Here is a 21,968-nt window from a genome sequence, read left to right as displayed (position 1 = left end):
TAGGATTTTTATTAAAAATCTTGGAACAATCATCAGATTGCAAGTCAGCCTTCCCTGACCCCAAGCACTACATGTTTTTTGGAAAGAACTTTTTTTTTCCCTTCTATGTGTATCTTCTGCTTAATTTCCCACGCATAAAAAAATTGTCCCACCAAAGAACAGAGCAATGATTGCATAGTGAGATTCATAAAGTGAGAATGAAAATATAATATTGAACTACATGGACCTTACCATGCCCCTCCCAGAAACGCCCCTCGACAGTCCCACGTGGCTGCATGTCTCACAAACAAAGCCTCGCAGAGCTTAGTTTCTATGTGTAAACATGGCGTCTTTCGTTTCAACTGACTGTCTACAAAGTATTTCTGAGTCGATTAGTGTAGCATTTCTGCCGGATTTTCACAAAATATCAACCACGACAATGGACAGGGGAACCAACAAGTTCATGCCATCTTTTTTGGACGAAATAAAGATGTTTGAGCCACGCGATGCCTCCAACATTGTGCGCGTCGCAGCTAAATGCTACCGGACGATGATGAAAACAGCAGATCCTCACACCCTCAGCATAAATATACTGTGGACAAGATCACTGACGCCTGTTGTTCTTGCAAGGCTGGGTAAGTCGGGCATTCATGGTTTTAAGGGTTCCTTTTGAAATCAGTGATTTCTGTTGTTGGCAAATGTTTGAGTGTGCCTAGGCCTGTTACTCGGTGCTAGCGCAGCTAACACGATTACAGTTTAGTAAAAAGCCTTTTCAGGTCAAATAAAATCTTTAATGCATGTCAGATACGGTACACATTGCATATTGATCTGTTCAGCTAACGTAAGACTGTGTAACAGACAGGCTTCAGGGTGTAGAAGTTGGATCGGTACTGCCATTATGCTGTACTTAGCTAAAAGGTTTTCATAATGAATGTGTTTATTATTGACTTTTTTTCAGACTTGGGGGTCATTGTTCACACATTATAGGCCTCCTTAAGACCTTACAATATTTCAAGCTTCAAAATCCCAAAGGTATCGGGAGGTGCTGGTGCCTATCTCTAGCTAACGTTCCGGGCGAGAGGCGGGTCACCCCGGACAGGGCGCCAGGCTGTCGCAGGGCCACTCAAAATATCCCCATTCACTAAACACAAAGAAAGCAAAGTAATAATACTTACACCAGCACACACTCCTTTGTTCTTATTGATCCTACGACGGTTCCGAGCTGCAAATGCGGTCGTGCACAAGCTTTGATCCAAGCAAGGCATTCCGTATCAGATTTGGAAAATCTGTGAATTTTATTTCCACAAATACGATCAAGATACCTGACATCGCCTGTGCAGATACCCCGCTGACAGTGGAGAACCATTCTTATTTGAGTTCTCTCGCAAAAACTTTGATTGTGTAGATTGTGGCCTGCTAGTCCACAATCTACATTAGCATGTGTATACTACTTTAGCTTTTGTTTGTGAGACGGTCAAGCACGTGGTAGCTGCGCAGTGACGTCAAATGGGCATTAGCCAATGAAACGCGGACCCTGTGGTAAGGTCCATTAAAGTGAAGGTATGTTGCAAATCAGAGTCCAGGTTCGTAGAATTCACCTGTATCAGCTGAAACAAGGACTCTGTTAGCAATATGACCAACACTCTGAAAAATACATAGTTTTAGAACATTTTTCAAACACTCATAAACCAAAATCTAGGTCAGGGGTCAGCTGACACTAATCAGTTATGTGATAGAGGCTGGTGAGGAAATATTTTTTTTTGCAGAACTTTTTACCTTTTTTATTTCTTCACTTGTCAACTGAAAGGATTCTGAGCTGTTTGATTTTGTCTACATCTGTAAAACACATCTGTGGCTCTACTGAGCAGAGGGATTTGTTTTATTCTGAGCGCTCTACTGCACGATTTTCTTTATTAAAGTCTTTTAAACTTTGATCTTGATTCTTGGGATTTTTGTTTTGTTTGCAAAGTTCCTCTTTATCATACCAAGTAAGAAAACCCAGACAGATTTGCTGACTTGGATTACAGAGAAATTTACTTTTCACAACAACTTTGTAGGGTTTTTAACATAATCACCTAAGTATTTGCCACCTGTCTTGAAAGCTGTTAAGAATTACTTGTGGTGATGTACTGTGTTGGGTTTTTCCCCAAACATAGCACTTTGCATTTTGGTCATTCATTTCTTGTTTTGTCAGAAAAAATGAGACATAGCCGTTGTGGTTCATTTTTTGTTGTTCATATAAATTTGAGAAGTTGCACTTGATACTAAGCAGAAGCAGGCTATTCATCAACACACAATATGTAGAAAAAAATACAGAGTAGTGAACAGGAAAATCTGAGTCAATTTACCCTACTTTCTCTTCTCTGGTGCAATGCACAGATGTCTTATTGCAACATGTACTCACCACAAAGTCTGGAAAAAAAAGCTCAGATAATAACCACACTGCTCCTTTTATCAGTTAACTCTGTGATCGCTAAAGGTTTATTACAGTGAGTAATAATTACACTTATGGAAACTGCAAATCGCCAATTCACTTTGACAGCAAACAGTTGTTAAGCAGTGTCTTTTTACACTGGAACTTTTAATGGGGATGCAGGTAAGAACGTGACATCTCATAATGAGCCAAATAAACTTTCACTGCAAGGGACTTTTTGCTTGTCACCTTCAGACAGAAAGTCGATGATGTCTTCAAGGGTCTCAGGTGGAAGATGAGATTTAAAGAGAGGTCTTATTTTATTGTCAGTTGTCACACTGCTGAAAAATAAGATAATGCAATAAGCTGGAAATGAAACTACTGTTTTCAGACATGAGATTCATCCTGTGTAGGTATACGATGAGTGACGTGACAACACAGGAAGTGTAGGTGGTAGTTTAAAGGCTGCACTTGACGTGAGGGAACCACTATCGCAACAGTCCCACAAAGGAACTTAATGACAATCGAAGAAGATGCACAAATTGTGGATTTATGCTGTGATATTTTTTTTGTCTGAGGAATGGTTTCTAACTCAAGGTTTGAAATCTCAAAATTTTTTACTTATCTGATTATTTAGTTTCTTGGGAAAATTCAGTGCATTGCAAATTGTACTTGTAGTCTACATCCTATATATTTTCTACCAACGCCGTCAGTCGAACACATGCTTAGAGACATGTCACATTAAAAGAATGTAGCAAAGATAGCATCAGTGGAGGTAGAATAAAATGGGGAAAGCAGAGAGTGGGCCACTACAAAATTTTTTTTTATCATATTCTTATGCATTTTTAAAGAAACTGCATGAGCTGAACTTCTTAGGACTTTCTTCTGACAATGGTTTTCTTCTTGACATTCGTTTGTAATGCCAGATTTATGGAGTGCAGAACAAATAGTTGTCTGGCTGAAAAATTCTCCAACCTGAGTTGTGGATCTTTGCATCTCATCCAGAGTTACGGCATGATTCTTGGTTGTTTCTCTATTCAGTGTTCTCCTTGCCAACTCTGTCGGTTTTGGCAGACAACCTTCCTATGGTAATTTGCAGTTGTGCTGCAGTTCAGATGAACAATTCTGAACAATTCTCAGTGAGATTTTTGAAACTTGGGTGAAATGTTTTTTTGTTTTAACCTGAGTCTGATTTATTCCTTCATCTTCATGATGCTATTTGTTAAAAAGTGTTCTATAACAAACCTATGAGACCATTACAGAACAGCTGGGTTTAAACTAAGATTAAATTACACGAAAGTGGGCTCTATTTAATATCAATGTCCATTCTGATATCAATTGCTAGCACTGGATTTTATTTTGAGGTATCAGAGTAAAATATTCTGAATCCATACTAATACCCGATCTACATTTTAAATTTATGTTTTAAAATTGTTTTTAATCTTGTCTCACTTTTCTTTCATGCCACAGTTATTCACAATTATTTTGTATTGACATTCTTGGCTGCAAAGTCACACAAAGTGAAAGAAATTCAAGAAATATGAATCTATTTTATTTCAATAACATGCATCTCTGTCTCTCTCAGGAACTACTAAGTCAAATGTCATTGTGAACACAACTACTTCACCTCTGAAAGTTTATGGTAAATTGATATTTTTATGATTTTCTCTGCTCATCTGCATTTGGTAAAACATTTTAGGAAAAAAACAACAACTGACATATGTAAAAACATGTGTTTTGATCCTTTTTTTTCCAATTTATTTTCAAATACAGTATTTATGATCTGTTAATCTTTTTTCAGAGAAATCTCGCATTTTGTAGCATTTTCTGTAAAAGTTTTGTTTTCTATAGCAATAGTAAAAAAATGAGAACATTTAGATGCTGCAATCACTAAAACTAATCTGAGTTATTTTTTTGCAGATAATAGAAAGGAAGCCTTCAATCTTGGGAGCGATGCTAGACTCATCTGCAGCAATAAGATTTGGACTAAGGCAGTGTTTGTTATCTGGAACATTGAACTGAAACATAAAACCTGTAAGATCTCCTTTAACCATGAGGGTCAAAGCTCTAACTCCTGCAATGATGGGAAATCGTTACAAAACTCAACTGATCAGTCATTCCTACACATCCCAAACTTTTCAGTCAATGATGTTGGAGTTTATAAGTGTGAATCCGCTTACACAGGAGGAAATGAAAATTATAACATCACAGTGGGTGTCACAGGTAAGAACTTAATTAACTCCTTAAAAGTGTGTTTTGGATATAGGACTTCATACTAGTATTATCACTATATCAATGTCATTACTATCTCACCATATGCAGTTTTTGCTGGCATCTCAATGTCTCAAATATGCCAGATAGCATTTCACATACAGTATTACTGTCACTTTAGATAACTTAATGATTTAACCATTTACTTTTGAATGTATTCTTAATTACTAAAGTACAATACACTTTGTATTTTAGTAATGTGGCTAACCTTTTAATATGTTGTAGAGGTACAATATTAATCTGTTCTTGTCTTTCTTGGTTCAGCTCCTCCTGTTGTATCTGCCTGGTTAGAGCAAAGGGGCAACAAGATGGTGGCTGTGTGCAGAGCTGAAAGAGGGATTCCTGCTGCCAACATCAGCTGGAGTGTCACAGGAAATCAATCTGTGACGCAGCAGAATGACCCTGATGGATTTATAACGGTAGAGAGTCAGCTGGAGGTCCCTGAAGACACTGATCACGCAAACTTGGCCTGCATTGTCCGGCACGAGTTGTGGGAGTGGGAGAGGACTGAAACGCCAAAATTCAGAGGAGGTCAGGTTTGTTTTGATGCACTGAATGACAATACAGTGTAAAGTTTTCTTTTGATACAAGTGTTAAGTGATCAATAGACAATTTTTATTTATTATAGTGATATTTATTCTTTGTAAGTTGTAAGAGGTGATGGGTATGAAAATATTGTTACAAAACTTTCATTCTTTGTCAACAGACTACTCTTTAATGATGGGGATACGTATTGCTGTGGTTTTCATCATAATCATTTTAGGATTATTGATTTTTGCTCTAAGAAAATGGTGAGTGGTCTACTTAAATACTGTACTGTACTCGCCTGCAATGAAATACTTTGTTGACATTTCTTGTAACATTTTGGCAGGAGATGTCAACAGTGATTCATAAACCAATTCATCACCAGGAACCATGTCATGGCAGCCATTTTTGTTCCAGAAGGTGTGTTTGTAAATAACTGGGGTCAGGTGTTGTTGGTCAGAAGGAGCAAACAGTGATCACTGCATTATTTTTGATTCATGTCGGATGATGCTGGATATGAAGAGGGTCTGTGGAACAGAAAATACAATCAGTGGAGAGCAATGAATGTTCATGGTGACAGAATTGGCCAAACTAGAGTTTTTGGACTTCATCAATACCACAGGTTCTCATTCATAACAGCCTCGCCGCATCAAACATGCCCATCAAGCTTTGGCTTTAAGTATAGGCTCAGCCTCTTCTTCACCTGGTTTCTACATTCATTTTAAAAGTGATTTATTTGATGAAGGACAAAGCTGTTTTATCCCCCTGCTCTTCTTTGTGTCAATTACAGCCATTGCAGTTCAGATGCATGTTAATAAAATCTTTATTGTCTCAATATCTATGATGTTATTTTCATCTGTTTACATTCTTGTGCAACATATTTTGTTCAAATGGTATATAAACCAATGACTAAAATGTGTCACTCTAACTGTGACTAACTCTCATCAGTTTTGTAAATGTTACTCTGTATGTAGTTTATAATTTTTTATCTTTGAAACAAAATAGCAAGAAAAAGTAAGTAATCCTAGAAATTATTTATCTTCCTGTTCCAGCAAGGAAGATCTGTCAACCAAAAATGTATGAGATTTTTTTATATTTTTTTTTGCTTAGTCCTTCTACTGAAAGTTAATTTTTAGCTTTTGTTATATTAAAGCATTAGATCATAGAGATTTTCAGAATCTTTTTTTCCAATTATTTTTAAGCTAATTTATCACTGGCAACTTCATTATTCAATGATATGGTCAATGATTCTAGCTTATTGTCTTAAAACAAATGATTCTAAGCTTTTTTCACTCAACTTTATTGTGCAGAAATGACAAATGTCAAGGGAAAAAATATTATGTTTAATCAGTTAACCAAAGGGATGTGTTAAATTAAAATTACCAGAAGGGGGCAGTATAGCTGCAGGGTTTATTTTTATTTATTTATTTTTTTTTTATTTGAGTTCATCCGGTCTTGAATAGACTATAGCTTTAAGTTTTACACAGTTTTTGCTGGTAACAAATTATTATCCTATGGTTTGTAGATAAATGTGCTGCATTTTATTTGTTTTATCTGAAACAATTTGTCACATGACTGCGTTATTATTGGAATTAGCTGATTTAGAAACACTTCCTAAAGCTGAACGTAGGAGGTTTGCTAGATGATCTGTTTTTTTTGTAAAATAGGAATAATAAAGATGATGTAAGAAAGCAAAGATGACTGACACAGAAGAAGAAGCAGCTCGAGAGACTTATGATTTTTTTTTTGTAACATTGAAAAGCATCTTCATATTCTTCTACAAAATGTTTTTATTATTTGGAGCAGGATTTTCACAGAGGTGTCGGTATTCCTGTAGTTAGGCCTGCACTTTCTTAACCTAATGAAACCTAAATTGTATCTTACAATGATTCGACTTTCCAATGAGTTAGAAAGTCATTACCAATCTAATGACTTTCTAACTCAAGTTTTAAAAAAATAAAATAAAAATATGAATTGTTCTGAACTACATTGATTTTTTTCATTTATGTTTGGAAATCTGTTCATAAAGAGAACTGCTACCTATATAAGCATAATGAAGGAACATAAGTAATTCAGATAATAAAAGGCCACAAGTTAAAAGTGTTGCAGGGTCAAATCTTTCCATTCACAACAGATGAGTAATTTGAGTAATTTTTAACTAAAACCATCCAGGACAACCACTGACTCATATTACAAAGCATCATGAACAAACAACATTTGGGAACGCTTTTTAAAGGTCCAATCAAAGTGCAACACTACAGCAATTTCTTGAAATCATCAGTTTTTTCTCCCATCTTTTCCAAAGCTTTATAATATTATGAACACTGACAGGAAATTATTCAGAAATGAAATGGGTGGTAAAGAGTCAGGAAAAAAAAAATCATCCTGAACAATTTAATAACTTTTAAAGGAAAAATGCATAAGTTTAATTTAGTCAAAGTAAGGGTGTCTTTCTGTGCGTTCATCCACAGCCTCTTCATTTCAGTGACAAAATATAGTCAGTAACACCAATGAGTTTAAACCTTCAGAAGTAAGACCAAGAAAATCTGTAACCAGACAGCTGGATGTCAGCAGCCATCTTCCACACCTTAATTTATAAACATTATGAATATGTCCAACAATAACAGCATCACTTATTAGTGTTTAATGTTTCCTGTTTATACAAATGTTGCAGTCTGGTTTTAGTTATAGGGCTATCTGTGTCTTTTAGATTTCTGCTCCTTTTTGCTGTTGCTGTCCAGCAGAATATTCAGTTTTGGGTTTTGCTTGTAATCAAACTGCCTGTATCTATTTGCCTGCCACCTCATCTTGTAAAGAAATGTTCCTAACGCTTCTGTTTCACTTTCGACAGAAAATGGTTGGGTGGACAGGATATTGTTTGAAAAACAAATTGAGTCCCCCACAACAGTATACTCCTTTTAACCTCATGGTAAACCTGTATGAAGATAACCTGTACAGTATCTGAATTGCCCACGGTAGTTACCGTAAAGTTATGGGCTGGAAAGTTTTAAAAGCCAGAAACCCTCAGATGTCTCATCTGTGGAGCCACAACAGTTTCTGTCTCCTCCGGTCTTTGGTACTCGCACCGATAAAAGTAGAAGTCTGTTGTGAAAAGTGAGTGACAGAGGTTTACTTAGGTTGTGTTTTGTCTCATTTAAGTAAAAGGCAGCTAGTAAATACAGTCTGCTGCTGTTTCTATGGAAACTTCTAACGGTGACATTTTGACTAACTGTCAACAGTTTGGTTTGTTGGCTGCTGGCATATGTTTCACACCCAGGCTTTGTCATCTGTAGATTATAAAATCACCCCGCTGTCATATTTATTCACTTGAACCGTTGATTGTGTTAAGGGTGTATGAAGAGTCAATATCTTAAATACAGTAGGTACCTCTCTGAGCTACTTCAGTAGACTTGCAAGCGGGAAAATTAATTTTAATACCAAACAGCCAAGTCAGGCCAAGTCAGTCTTGTCATGGCAACAACTCTCAAAGATCAGATTTCTGAAAGGAGGGAGTAATTAGAAAGAGAAAAATTCTCGAGTTATGGATTTAATTTACATTATATGCCACAAACAAACATTTGTAGGTCAACAAATTAGAATAGCAATCAAAGAATAATTGTTTTTAATAGCAGCATTGGTTGGACTGTCACTCCTGGGAAGGTTTAACATAGATGAATGTTTTCTGCATTTGTGGATAATGGCTCTGACCGATGTTTTCTGCATTACTGAAAGCATTGGAAGCAGGGGGCAGAGGTTTGGGGTTGTCCACCCAGGGCTCCAAACAGACTAGGACCGCCTCTGCTTAGGACACTGATGAATGTCAATGGGTTTGCTTATGTGTTGAATTTTGATCATGGGATGGTATACTGCTTATTGAGAACTCTTAGACTTTTTCAAGAAGCTCTCCAGGTTCAGGTAAATTAATTTATTGACTCTACTGGTCAATTTGTTAATCTAACAAATGAGATCACCAATTGACAGCTGCTTTTGAATTTACTCAGGTTATCTTTTTTTCGAAATACAGTGACAAATTCAATGATATTAAACCAAAAACAGAAGAAACCTGTAATGGTACCAACAGTATTCACCAGAACCCTCTGTTCTATTTCACATTTTTTTCTACTGTCAGGTAACTAAACTTTTACTCAATGCAAGTATTCATCAGATGTGGTCAGTTTTGAAGTGTTAAACTCTTCATTTAAAAGAATTATAATGGAGGATGTAATATTTCCTTGTAATGCACCTGTCAATACTACTTGCAACCAAAGCCTTAGGCAGTTATTTATTCAGCAGAAAACCCCAGAGACAAAGTTTTCATCTTTACAGATTGTTTTCAGTAGCTAAAAAAAAACAACTTTTTTTTTTAAGAAGCAGAAATATAAACTAACAAGTTCTAAGCTGTAACACTGTTACAAAGACGCTTAGAGAAAGTACATAACAACTCAACCCAAATCTCTAGTTGTTCCTTTGGTTATCTGCCAAAGGAAGTTAAAAATGTTTGATTAAAACCGATACTATCTAAAAATGACGAGAAACTGCTTGATATACAAGCAAGTCCTTGACTTGCTGCGAAGTCAATGACGTGAAGCATGCCGCTGAGTTTCCTGAGGTTGAAAATCTTTGAACAGATTTGAATAATAACGTGAACTTGACTTCACTGTTTAATAATAAGTAACTGCTAGGAATAATTGACTTGGAGTCTGTCTGTGTGATTGGACTGAGTTGCAGTTTTTCTCTTTTGCAAAGTGCCTTGAGATGACATGTACTGTGAATCGCCATTATACCATTAAACTTTAGCTGAATTTTATCAATGTGTTGTTTAGTGAGGCAGAACCATTTTGAGAGATAATCAATGAACGTAAATTATCTCTGTAGTTTTTCCTGAGTTGCTCAGAATGTTGTTTGATTATGCTTGTCTAGAAATGACTTAAATATACCGATGCACCATAGTAACCAGATATGTATTTTCTTTTACTGCAGTTTTTATAAGGTATGTATATTTACGACTAGGAAAATATGTTACTTTTTGAAGTAATCTTACATTTACTAATAAATAGTAAACCTAAAGATTGTCATGTTGATCTGAATTACGACTGTTGATTTATCCTTTACACTCACTGTTAACATCAATTCCTAAAATGAGTCTTTTAAAAACCTATTTAACATTTAGTAACATGTCTCCATGGGATGAGCTAAAGGTTATATCAGGCACCTACATAGACTATCAAAAACTAAATTAAACCTTTCTCTTACTTTCTAGCAACAAATAAGACTAAACCTGGCATGTTTCAGACTCAGGTATTACCAAATTGTTTAACCTTTTACACATTTTATACAAGAATAATTAATGAAGGAATTATTTAGAGAATTCAAATTTTTCTGTTCCAATGTTTACTTACACTAAGAGTATCATGCCTTTAAACAACTAGAGAAAGCCCACAATGTTATGTCATGGGTTTGTAAGCTTCTGATTAAAATTAAACTATACGATTTGAGATAGCAAAACCAATTACTTTTAAAGCAATAGTTCTGAATTTTTTTGAAGCAAATGTTATGTGAAGTTATTAGTAATTTTTTCCTTACCTATTGTAAGAAGTCACATCACAGTGAGGTGGTTGGAAATAAAATAGGTCGTCGTAGTACTATAAGCTTACATATAATCAGACTTAATTGCACGTTTTAGCTGATTTTAGAGATTCAACTTAAACTGAAAGTGTTAATATCAGTGGGACTGACGGTTGTACTCAGACATATTAACTGTCTATAATTTTACGAGAAGCTTTAGTGTTTGTTTTCTCTTTTGTCTAGGGGAATAACATCCATGTTTTCATGTGAAACTAAGTTGTTACAGTCAGCTCATCAAGATAAGCTGAAACTCATTAATCTGGTCCACCTTCATCAAGAATAAATTAACTTCTGGGTTTTGTTGTAGTTGTGCAGGTGGTATGTTAATGAGTTCACAGTAATATGTTGTCCTACTACACCTACTGTAAATACTACAGATAATACTTTAACAAAACCTTAAACACAAACTCACTCTTTAGCAGAACAACACGGGGAAGTCGAATGATAATAGTCAAGATAATTGTTGAATTGAAATATAATTGAAAAATTATAATTGTTTACCTTCACAAACCTGATAAATCCTTGCATACAACTTTCATGAGGTGGAACTTTTACTTATTCAAACAAGTGCGTATAAACACCAAAGGAATGTCAAGGCAGGCATTTCATCAAGGGGAAGAGTTTTGTGTCTCTGAGAGATTAGTGTTTTGGTGTAAAATGTGTGACTCAACCCCAAGAACTAAAGCTAAAGATCTTGTGGAGATACAGACTGAAGCTCGTAAGACACTGCATTATTCACAGTGAAACCAGTCTTATTTGCTCACGTCAACTTTAGTGATGTCATATCACTAAAGATGGGGTTAACTTGGAAGTCTGAGAACATCTTTCCAACTATGGTGTATGGCGATGGCAGCATCATGTTGCGGTGGGGGTTGCTGGAGAATAGTGTGATGCAATTCACAAAACAGTTGTTATAAAATAATCAGTTTTACTGATAAATGGTTTGTATGATAAGCTTAGTAAATGCAGAGTTCCAGCAGGTGTTTGCTAATTCCTGCTGCCACTAGTCTGGGGGAGCTGAGTGCGGCAGATGTGGGGAGGGGTGCTCTGTGAGGCGGAAGCTCAGCTGGAGACTGCAGGTCCAAGGAGGAGCCTTGTGGGAAAAATGCTTTGTACACTTTATGAGAGCAAGCTTTCATTGACACCCCGAATGCCTGTCACAGGAGATTAAAGCACTTCTCAAACATGCTTTAAAGAATCAAAACAGCACTCAAGGTATGTTTTTATAACATTATAAAATGATGTAAAGCTAAAACAAAAAGTTAATTTTAGAACTTACTGTCCCTTTAGAGCTTTATAACAAAACAACCAAGCTTTTAAAGGGAAAATGACTCCATCATCATCCATTACAAACTGGCTTAACTTGGGTCCTTTCACACCTGATAATCTGGTAGACTCAGTTCTACCAGACTGGGGACTAGAGTTACAACATTTGTTACATTTTCAGCTGCTGCAGTTCGCATTCACATTGCACTGTGTGAAACTAAACTAATGGAAAAACCTGTTCCCGCCCTCACCTGTGGTGGCGCTGCACCACGAACTACTGAAGGAATCGACACAAATCCTCTGAAGAAGACCAGCGCAGCTTCCTTCTTCACAAAATGTAAACACAAATGGAGCGGTATCAGATTTTAGCAGTTGTAGGATTTCTCCATTGATATGTATTACTGGTTTGGACATCGCCTGTTAGCCGTTAAAGCTAGCGATGCTGCTGGAGGCGCCATTACTACGCAGTGAGTTATTTCCACAAACATGTTCCAATGAGGGATGAGCAGGAAACTCCCACACAAATGGTTGTAGAGCCCTTATTTCGTATCCGATTTTTACAAAATATGGCTTAAGATAAACCTGAGAAAATTGCCGACGGTTTGATATGTAAAATTTGTGTTTTTTTTAAATCTACAAACAGTTTGGTTTATGTTAAGATGCAAGTGAGGACTAGGCAAATTTTATATTGGTCAGTGATTTAATATTTCATAATTTCCGCTGTTAAAATTAGTTTGTTAAAATGTAAAAAAAAACACAAAACAAACATGGCTCCTATATGAAATGTTTCGTCCTTCTTGACGATTGTTACGAATGTCGCCACGTTCTACAAACAAACGCGGCATTTATTTGAGATTTAAAAATTATAGCGGCTGTAGTGCACCACAGCAAAGGCAAAATAAACCGATGAACAGGTGTAAAATATCTTTAAACCATTTCTATTCTGCTTTTCCTCGCTTTACCGGCCTCAGTCGACACGCAGACACGCTGCCATGGCAACCTATACAACACCTTCGCTACACAGAGAGGAGATATAGTATGTTGACCAGAATGCCCTGCAATCTAGTTAATTTTCTGCTTTTGGAGCGGTCTCCGATTCACACTTCAAACCTCGTCAGAGTTCATGTGAACCGAACCGAGACCGAGGTTTTTAGGCGGATCAGGGTTGGCTTTTTTAGTATTGGAGTTCGATTCACATCTACCCAAACAAACCGGGCTTTCTAGACAAACGAACTTAAAGTGGACTAACAGGGCTGATGTGAATGCACCATAAAAGTAAGAAGTAGTTTTGGAGTGGCAATCAAAAAGCTCGGCCTCTGTCATATAGAAAACTCGAGGGCAGAGTAGAAAACGGTTGTGAAAGGCAATCTATACAAACGTGACACACTTTCATCAGTTCTCTCTGAAGGAATGGGCCGAAACTACAGCAGAAGTTCTTGGGAGGATATGACCAAGCATTTCACCCAAGTCATATTTACAAAATATGTGCAAACTTTTTAATTTGAAAAGTAAAAAAAAAAAAAAAAAATTCTCTTATGTCTCTTATTATTTTGACATTCAGCAAACAGCTGCAACTAATGTTTGAGTAATTTACTGGCAAGCAGAGACTGTAAAAAGTGTACACACCATTTCATTTGGTGTAGCTTTTTGATATCCTCGCTCTTAAGAGCAGGCAGTTATTTTGGGTATATAAAAACGCTTGATTTGTGCTTCAACAGGAAGTTGCTCTTATCAAAGGGAAATGGTCCACGGAGCACATATTTAGGCACATACAATGTGAGCAAAGAGAACATTTATTTTTCATGTTTTTAGAGTTTATATATCAGCTTTTTAGATGGTTTTCTTCTGTTTTTAGGTTTGGATGTTTGGATAGCACAGCTGACTAAAGCGATGTGACTCGCTTGGTTTTGCAATTCTGTGGAGGAGCTAGTTCCCTTTTTGTGAAGCATAACAACTCACAGTCAGCTGAATTTGAAATGCTCATGTGTAAAATAAACAGTCTAATATTAGACCTTCTATAAAGAGCGACTTCTCGTGGATCCTCATAGCCAACATTTCCACAAATGCCACTTCACCACATTGCTGTCTAGGCTGTAAAGCGGAAAGCTCTAATAGGTTTGCTTAAGTGATTCACAGCAGTCCATTTTTTAGCACAGCAATCCACTTTTGCAAAAAAAAGTGCATCTAATTTCCATGCTAGCTTTCAGCTTTTGAAAATAAGCGCCTTCAAATAGAGACGAAAAGGGAAAGCCTAACTCATGTTCCATTTCCATCTTGAATAGGACAGCTAATACCATAACATCACATTGCCGAATGCACTCATGAACCACAAAGTCCGCATGCTGCTTGCAGACCCTAACCGCTCACACACAAAATGACTACCGCGTCTGTTTTTGACAGTTATTAATCTGTGATCTGCGCCTGCACCCACATTAACATTGCATGCTTGCAGCTGAGTGTGACTCCTAAACAGCAAAATGTTCTGACACCAGCAGATATGAGACCACAACCAGCTCAGCATTGCATCGACTCAGCAAAAACGATTTCTTCGCTGAAATACTTTCTGATTGCTGAGTAAAATATGTTTTTTTGTTTCTTGAGTACTTCATTATTTTATCAAATGAATGATAAAGTTTTTGAATCGCTGGATATAACACATTAGTTGGATGAACACTATAATTTAAAAAGTGGATGTGCTGGGGCCTTGTCAATTAAAAAACATAAAGTTACATTAATAAAATTATGTTTGGTAAGACTGGTAAAATGTTTTGAAAACGTCTTTTTTTTGCCCTTATAGGAGTTATCAAAATTCAACCTATATAAGAAGATATGGGAAGTTATGATGTTTTAACCCAATATGATCAAACTCAACCACAGTTCATAAGCATCTGACTCTCGGTTTCGTATTGCTTATATCGATTGACATAATTTTTTCCTCATCTATCCAATAAGACAATATCCATCTGCAGCAATATAGAATGGGATTAAGTCCATATCCAAACATAACACATTTATGAGGAATACGTTTGACATTCGGTAATTTGTTTATTGAGGAAAATGGTCCAATCCATAATGTTTGCGACATGGAAAACAAAGCATTTGCTTTCAGTATTTTGTGTGTCCTATTATGACCTTATCTGAGCTAAGTTTCTGCTTCCTTCTTTGTCACTGTGGATCTTAGAAGAGCTTTCAGCCCTTCCCCCCACATGCAGATCGGACTGAAATTTGGGTTGTTTGTGGGTTTCCTCCCTCGGGTCTTTCCACAAGCTTTGTCTTGGAATAAGGTCAGGACTATCAATCAATCATTTGCAAAAAGGCAATAACTCGAGCGGCACCATTTTGGAATCGGCCAATCAGCTCTGATCCATCAAACACTGAAAAATGTTTGTCTTATTCATTCACAGCAACTTAAAACATCCCCTTCTAACACATTCACATCATGAGGTGATTGTGACTAATTGGGTAGACTCTTTCAATCTAATAGCTGTTGATTTGATTCTGGCTTCCTGCTGTTACATAGCGTTGTACCTGTTGGCAAAGCACTTACCCCAAAATGTGTAAATGCAATTGATTGACTGTAGCTCCATTATAAAGCATTTTGAGTGATTAGTACGACTATAAAGGCACTATATAGATTATCTCCTTTTACAACCACATGTATTTGAACTCAGCTTCTTTTAAGTTTAATCTAAGTCAGATAAAGGTCACAGACCAGTTCTAAGATTCCATTCATTTTCTGCCTTATCCTTGTCAGGTAATCTGAATACAGTTTATTCTAATTTCTAGTCATAGTATTTAGGAAAACATTCAAAGGTCGAAAATTCAGACTTCTAAGAAAACTGGAAACTGTTCTTGGCCAGAAAAAAAAAAATCATTTGTTTCTGTTGAAATTAAGTTCACAAGTAGGAGACATGATTACACACAATTTGCGAGTGAAATTGAATCATCCGTTCTGAGTGTAGGCCAATCAAGGCCAAAGCGTGACAGAACCACCACTATTTTAAAACTGGGGCATAGTTAAAATTGTGAAACTGAAGGTTTTAGTTCCTTTTTGTTTATTATTTCCATCAATAAATTGACATTCACATCCATAAAAATCATCAAGGTCCAGCTGCTACATTGTTTTTGAGTGAATTGACTTTCTTCTATAGAGAAAACACCAGTTCTTAGTTCTCGCTTACATAAGTTGGTAAGGTGAATCCTTTCAGCTCTTCTTTGACATGTTTTTTTTTTTAAGATAACTTTTCCCCCCCACCATTCTTGAGGGTTAGACAATCTTTAAGTCTCTAAATATTAAACCAGTTGCACTGGTCTAAATTGATTTCGAACCTCTGAATCATCCGTCATTAAACCCTTAGACATAAATCTGTGTTTGACTTTTAAAGTGAAACTTTTAAATGATTTACCTTTCTTTAATAAATATAATGTGTTCCTTTTACGTCAGATTACTGTCTAACTCAACAAGAACATCCTGTCTCGGGTATGATTCAGATTTATCTGACAATCTTCAACATTCTCATTTTTTTGCCACTCAGATGTATTTATTTTTGCAAATGGTTATCTAATGCACTCTGTTAATCTATTTTATATTTAGTTCTTATCAAGAACTTTCTTACTTTAACAAATTTAAAAAATATATGAAAATTTAAAAAAGCATGTAAATGTTTTTGGAACCTTAATACAAAATAAAATAAAATAACTTTAACTTGCTTTTGCCTGCCTCCATATGTTTCACAAACTCCTTTGAAAAAACACGATCATGTGACTAACAAGAAAGGAAACTGGTGTCTTAACTTCTCAGACGTCACTCTGTGTGGGAGAAAAAAGGCAGATGTTTGAGTGGAAAGCAGTTTTGGAGAGGGGGAAGAAAAAGAAGAGGGGAGGGATTAGCTTAGTCACACATCTTATATAGATACGTCTCATTTTCTTGAGGCATGTGAAGGATTCTTGGTTTGTGTGGATGAAGTAGTGGAGCGTCTTCAGTCAACCCTCAGAGCAAAGGTCGAAGGAAAGTGAGATAGCACGAGAGCTAGCACAGGATCTTGGCTTGATGCAATGGTTTGAAGAATTGGTACTTTTACTGCGACGATGTTTGCTGAAAAAAGAAATCGGAGATCAGACATGATGTGGATTTATATCTTGATCTTCCTCTTGACCGGATCAAGGGGCATGGCACAAGGTTTGATTTTAAATTACCTTATTTAGTTGTGATTATCTTTTTACACCATATTCTGCATGCTTTAATTAACACAAAAATAGAGTTTAGTCCACAGGGCGCTTGTTTGTAAACTGACTTTATGACTAATTTCTTTGCTCCTAACTGCATGTTGTCACAAGACTGTTCTACTGTCGATGTACTAACTTATTTCTTTTTTGGGAGAGTAATGCTGAGATTTTTTTGTAAATGAGTCACAGTGTAGACAGAAAGCCCCTGGAAAGTAAACATGCATGGTGATGGGACAAAAATCTGACAAGAGAAAAAAAACAAATGGTTCCATAACAGAAGTAGGAAAATGTTTGCCTGTGTTTTCTGAATGAGCAAGCGGCATGCTGCCTGTTGCTTCTGCAGTGGAAACTGAGTCCTCAGATCAGGGTGACACAGTGATGCAGCTTCTCTCCATTGAGAGGGTCTCTACGTTGTGGTTTTACCACCCCACCATGTACTCCACTGTTTAGCTGTCAGAAGTAAACAAACGTCAGGGCCTTTATGTCTACGCAGCAGATGTGTATGTAGTGAGCTCTGACTTTTCCATTACATTTTCTTTGGTTTGTAGTAATGCCACAGACTTTCTAAAGTGCAGATTCCAATCGTAACCACAACTGATTAAAATAATAACTGATGTCTGTTTTTACAGTCTTGTTGGTTAATTTGATTCTGGTTCTCTTAAGGAGTTGCATTTCCTAGACAACTTTTTCTCTCACCACTTCTAACATTTGTGCTGTGTTTTTACAAGCCAAAAATATGATCAAATGAATTAACCAACATTTTTTTCTGTTCATTTTCTGCCTGAACATTTCAGAACTAATCATTAATACTGACCTAAAATCCCTCTGTCACCAATCGTTCCCCTAACATCTGTCTTCATCTCTCTCAGGAACTACTAACTCAAATATCATTGTGAACACAACTACTTCACCTCTGAAAGTTTATGGTAAATGTTTTTTTTAATGATTTTCTTTGCTCGTCTGCATTCTGTAAAACATTTTAAGAAAAGAACAACTGACAAACGTGAAAACAACATGTGTTTTGATCTTTTTTTTCAACTTTATGCAGTATTAATGTTCTGCTAAGATAATTGTTTTTTCGGAGAAATCTAGCATTTCTCTGTAAAAGTAAATCTGTGAAAGTTTTGTTTTCTAAAGAAATAGAAAACAAAACTAAACATTTAGTTTAAAAAAAAGAAAACATTTTAGTTGCTGCACACAAAAACTAATCTGAGTTATTTTTTTGCAGTTAACAGAAATGAAGCCTTCAATCTTGGGAGCGATGCTAGACTCATCTGCAGCAATAAGATTTGGACTAAGGCAGTGTTTGTTATCTGGGACATTGAACTGAAACATAAAACCTGTAAGATCTCCTTTAACCATGAGGGTCAAAGCTCTAACTCCTGCAATGATGGAAAATCGTTACAAAACTCAACTGATCAGTCATTCCTACACATCCCAAACTTTTCAGTCAATGATGTCGGAGTTTATAAGTGTGAATCCACTTACACAGGAGGAAATGAAAATTATAACATCACAGTGGGTGTCACAGGTAAGAACTTAATTAACTCCTTAAAAGTGTGTTTTGATTAAACATATATGCTAATATTTTTATCACATAACTCTCATGGGTAAAGTGTGTGAATACAGTTTCTTTATATTCATATATTTTACCATATCACTCTGTAGCAAGCATATATCAGGACAGAACACAGTACATGTTCACATTGTAGCACCTGAATGGCACAAATATGCTATATAGTATTTTCATTCGCAGTATTACTGTCACTGATATAACATAAATATTTAATTATTAACTTTTTAATATATTCTGAAGTAGTAAAGAGTAATACATTTGTATTTTTGTAATGAACTGAAGCAATATGTTGTAGAGGTACAATATTAATCTGTTCTTGTCTTTCTTGGTTCAGCTCCTCCTGTTGTATCTGCCTGGTTAGAGCGAAGGGGCAACAAGATGGTGGCTGTGTGCAGAGCTGAAAGAGGGATTCCTGCTGCCAACATCAGCTGGAGTGTCACAGGAAATCAATCCGTGACACAGCAGAATAATCCTGATGGAGTTGTAACAGTAGAGAGTCAGCTGGAGGTCCCTGAAGACATTGATCGAGAAAACTTGACCTGCATTGTCCGGCACCAGTTGTGGGAGCGGGAGAGGACTTTGGTACCAGATTTCCTACCAGAAGGTAGGCTTAATAAGGGAACAAAATAGGTTAAGATTTGATAGAAATTATTTTGATAAAATGTGTTATTTATTCATGATTTTTGTTTCTTTATTTTAGTGGTATCTAACTTTTGCTAAATCTGCTGTCGCACTTTTAATGTCATGCAATGCAACCTGGTAGAACACGCAATACATGGGTCCAAACAGAAGTGAAGCTCATTTTCTTCAAGTCGTCACTTTAATGCGAGTCGTTCATGATGCACTACCGTCTTGAATGGCATAGACTGTATTTAAATGAATAGTGTAGAACACAGTCTGTTACTGTCTTAGAGCTATGTCACTTTTTCTGTTTCCTTTACTTTTCACTTGACCATCTTGTGATGAAACTTCCGTGCTCAAAACAAAATCTATGAAAATACCACGAGGTGAAATAGAATTTACTGTTGTTTTTTTGGTCTCTCTCATCAGTTGCATATAATCAGGCCTTTGCTGCAACATTTGAGTTGCACTTTTGAAAGCAGCCTTTTTATGTGTATGGTACATATGTTGATTTTAACCTGTGATGTTCATGACATGTCCAATCAATCCGTGGCAGCCTGTCTTAGCTGAAGATCATAGTACATTGCATAGAAAACTAATCCTGGATTGTTGCTATTCACATTGACAAAATGCAGTCTATTACTGGTTTTCACAATTGTTGGCAATATGATGTATTTTCATGATGTAAAGCACTTTGAACTGTCTTGTTACTGATATGTGGCACAGGGTGTAGGGGCCAAAATGTTATTGAGAATTTCTTCTGACATTATTAACTCATGTTTGATCTCTCACTACAGGTATTTCAATTTTTTACTTCATCCCTGTTTTTGGGATAATCTTCATTCTTGTGGCAGGTTTTTCTATCTATGCACTAAAGAAAGAAATATTATTGAGGTAAGAAGTTTTATTTAATTTGAATTAAATCAACATTCTTCTTATTTTTTTCACACGATGTGACTTTTTTTTTTTTCAGACAGTGTCAACCGACAGACTCACCCAAATTACCTCCGGTAAGTACTCTATCTCCACTAATCAGTGTTGCAGTTAATGTGTTTTTTCTGTACTTTGCTCAGCTTTTCATATGTGTATACTGTTTCCTTTTGAAGCAGACAGAGGACGTGGAGGAAGTGGAGCCTTATGCTAGCTACGTTCAACGTGTGAACTCAATATACAACTGATTTGCAGATGTGTCTGCATAAAATTCCTGTAGATGCAACACGGTCGCACACTGAAATGCACATCTTGGGACTTTGTGAAAAAGCGAGGGCTGTGAAACTGAGAAATGGTAAAATAGTAAGAAGAAGAAGTGAGCAAAGTGAGATCAAAGGTTTCCGGTAAGAGAGGGAAGCCTCTTGGTTTAAAGCCGCCTCAATAAGCAGCGCCGACTGATGGAACAGGGGATGTACCTGGTCCCAAACACAGACTCCCATTCACCACTTCTGCTGCCCACTGCTCTCTGTGAGTAGGTATCATGGGGAACTTTAATAATTACTACAGATGCGATGAAGCGAGGAGCTGGAAAGAATGGCTGTGCAAGCCGGATGGAGGATACTTTGACTACTAACGACTTTGGATGTTGGATGTAATTATGTAAAATAAGATAATTATTTATCAACTGATAGGATATGTAATATTTTGGGAGATTTACTGGGGGCAACCCAGTGAAAGCAGTGAACTTGTGTATTTTTGAGACACATTTGGCTTGGTTTACATGTGTACAATACTATATCAACTATTAATTATATGTATTCGTACGTAATCCTGTCTGTATATTAAAATGTACTGAATGAACTAATTTGTGTGTAAAAATAATTATTTGTGGATGCAAACACAGACAAAAGAGTCAAAGGATGTAAAACACAAATCCCAAACAAACAGATGTTAGCTGTTCTTTATTCTGCACAGTAAGCTGTGGTTTGGTATTTAATCTGTCAAAATGACTTTTACATCCTGTAGAGAGAAGAACCAAAATTAGCTTCTTTTTTTTTTTTTTCATTTTGTCAGTCATTTTGTAATTGGCATCAAAAATAACTTTTAAATAAGGGCACAGGTGTGACTTTGGTATAAAACTGTAGCCTTACCAAGATTAAGACTCTGCTTTCCTGCCACTTCATACAAAATGTTTAGCCATTAGAACAACTATACTAATTTGACATAGTAATGATCTATTTCAGACTTTTCTAAGTTATTTTTGTAGCCTTTGTTTGCATAAAGCCGCCTGCATTTACCATGGGACTTTGCTATAAGAGACGTATTAGAGGGTCATTAAAGATGAACCCCTTTTCTTCCTTTATTTAGAATAATCCATAATCATTCATCTTCTGATTAAGTACTACAAATGGCTTTAAAGAGCATGCTATGTTTCAGCTATACAGAGCTGCCCCAAGATTATTTGGGGCCCTCGGTGGAATATGATTATACATGATTTGAGGGCCCTTTTCCTGTTGAGACCACCCTCGCCAGTCA

At 36.4% G+C, this 21,968-nt stretch overlaps 2 protein-coding genes across 5 annotated transcripts; both read left to right on the top strand.

Moving 5' to 3' along the window:
- Nucleotides 1–2,905: 2,905 nt before the first annotated feature.
- On the top strand, nucleotides 2,906–6,021 carry LOC106959380 (cell surface glycoprotein CD200 receptor 1-like). Its single transcript, XM_015051940.1, has 6 exons — nucleotides 2,906–2,989; nucleotides 3,978–4,034; nucleotides 4,313–4,615; nucleotides 4,928–5,194; nucleotides 5,370–5,454; nucleotides 5,535–6,021. Exons 1-6 carry the CDS (start codon nucleotides 2,926–2,928, stop codon nucleotides 5,548–5,550), a joined length of 792 nt encoding a protein of 263 aa, XP_014907426.1. The 5' UTR covers nucleotides 2,906–2,925; the 3' UTR covers nucleotides 5,551–6,021.
- Nucleotides 6,022–12,234: 6,213 nt separating this feature from the next.
- On the top strand, nucleotides 12,235–21,297 carry LOC106959379 (cell surface glycoprotein CD200 receptor 1-like). 4 transcript variants are annotated; one of them, XM_015051939.1, is made up of 7 exons: nucleotides 12,235–12,546; nucleotides 18,175–18,231; nucleotides 18,534–18,836; nucleotides 19,216–19,485; nucleotides 20,300–20,396; nucleotides 20,476–20,512; nucleotides 20,609–21,297. In XM_015051939.1, exons 1-7 carry the CDS (start codon nucleotides 12,519–12,521, stop codon nucleotides 20,678–20,680), a joined length of 864 nt encoding a protein of 287 aa, XP_014907425.1. In that variant the 5' UTR covers nucleotides 12,235–12,518; the 3' UTR covers nucleotides 20,681–21,297. The 4 variants fall into 4 exon arrangements, with proteins under 4 accessions (XP_014907425.1, XP_014907423.1, XP_014907422.1 ...); XM_015051937.1 differs by lacking the exon at nucleotides 12,235–12,546 and adding an exon at nucleotides 16,890–17,258 and having other exon boundaries at nucleotides 20,612–21,297; XM_015051936.1 differs by lacking the exon at nucleotides 12,235–12,546 and adding an exon at nucleotides 16,890–17,258.
- The last annotated feature ends 671 nt before the right edge of the window (nucleotides 21,298–21,968 follow it).

The sequence above is a fragment of the Poecilia latipinna genome, unplaced genomic scaffold (genome assembly GCF_001443285.1).
Source record: "Poecilia latipinna isolate Pla-1442-1.1 unplaced genomic scaffold, P_latipinna-1.0 Scaffold1075, whole genome shotgun sequence".
Lineage (NCBI taxonomy): Eukaryota > Metazoa > Chordata > Actinopteri > Cyprinodontiformes > Poeciliidae > Poecilia > Poecilia latipinna.
This window is presented reverse-complemented; position numbering and strand designations above follow the sequence as displayed.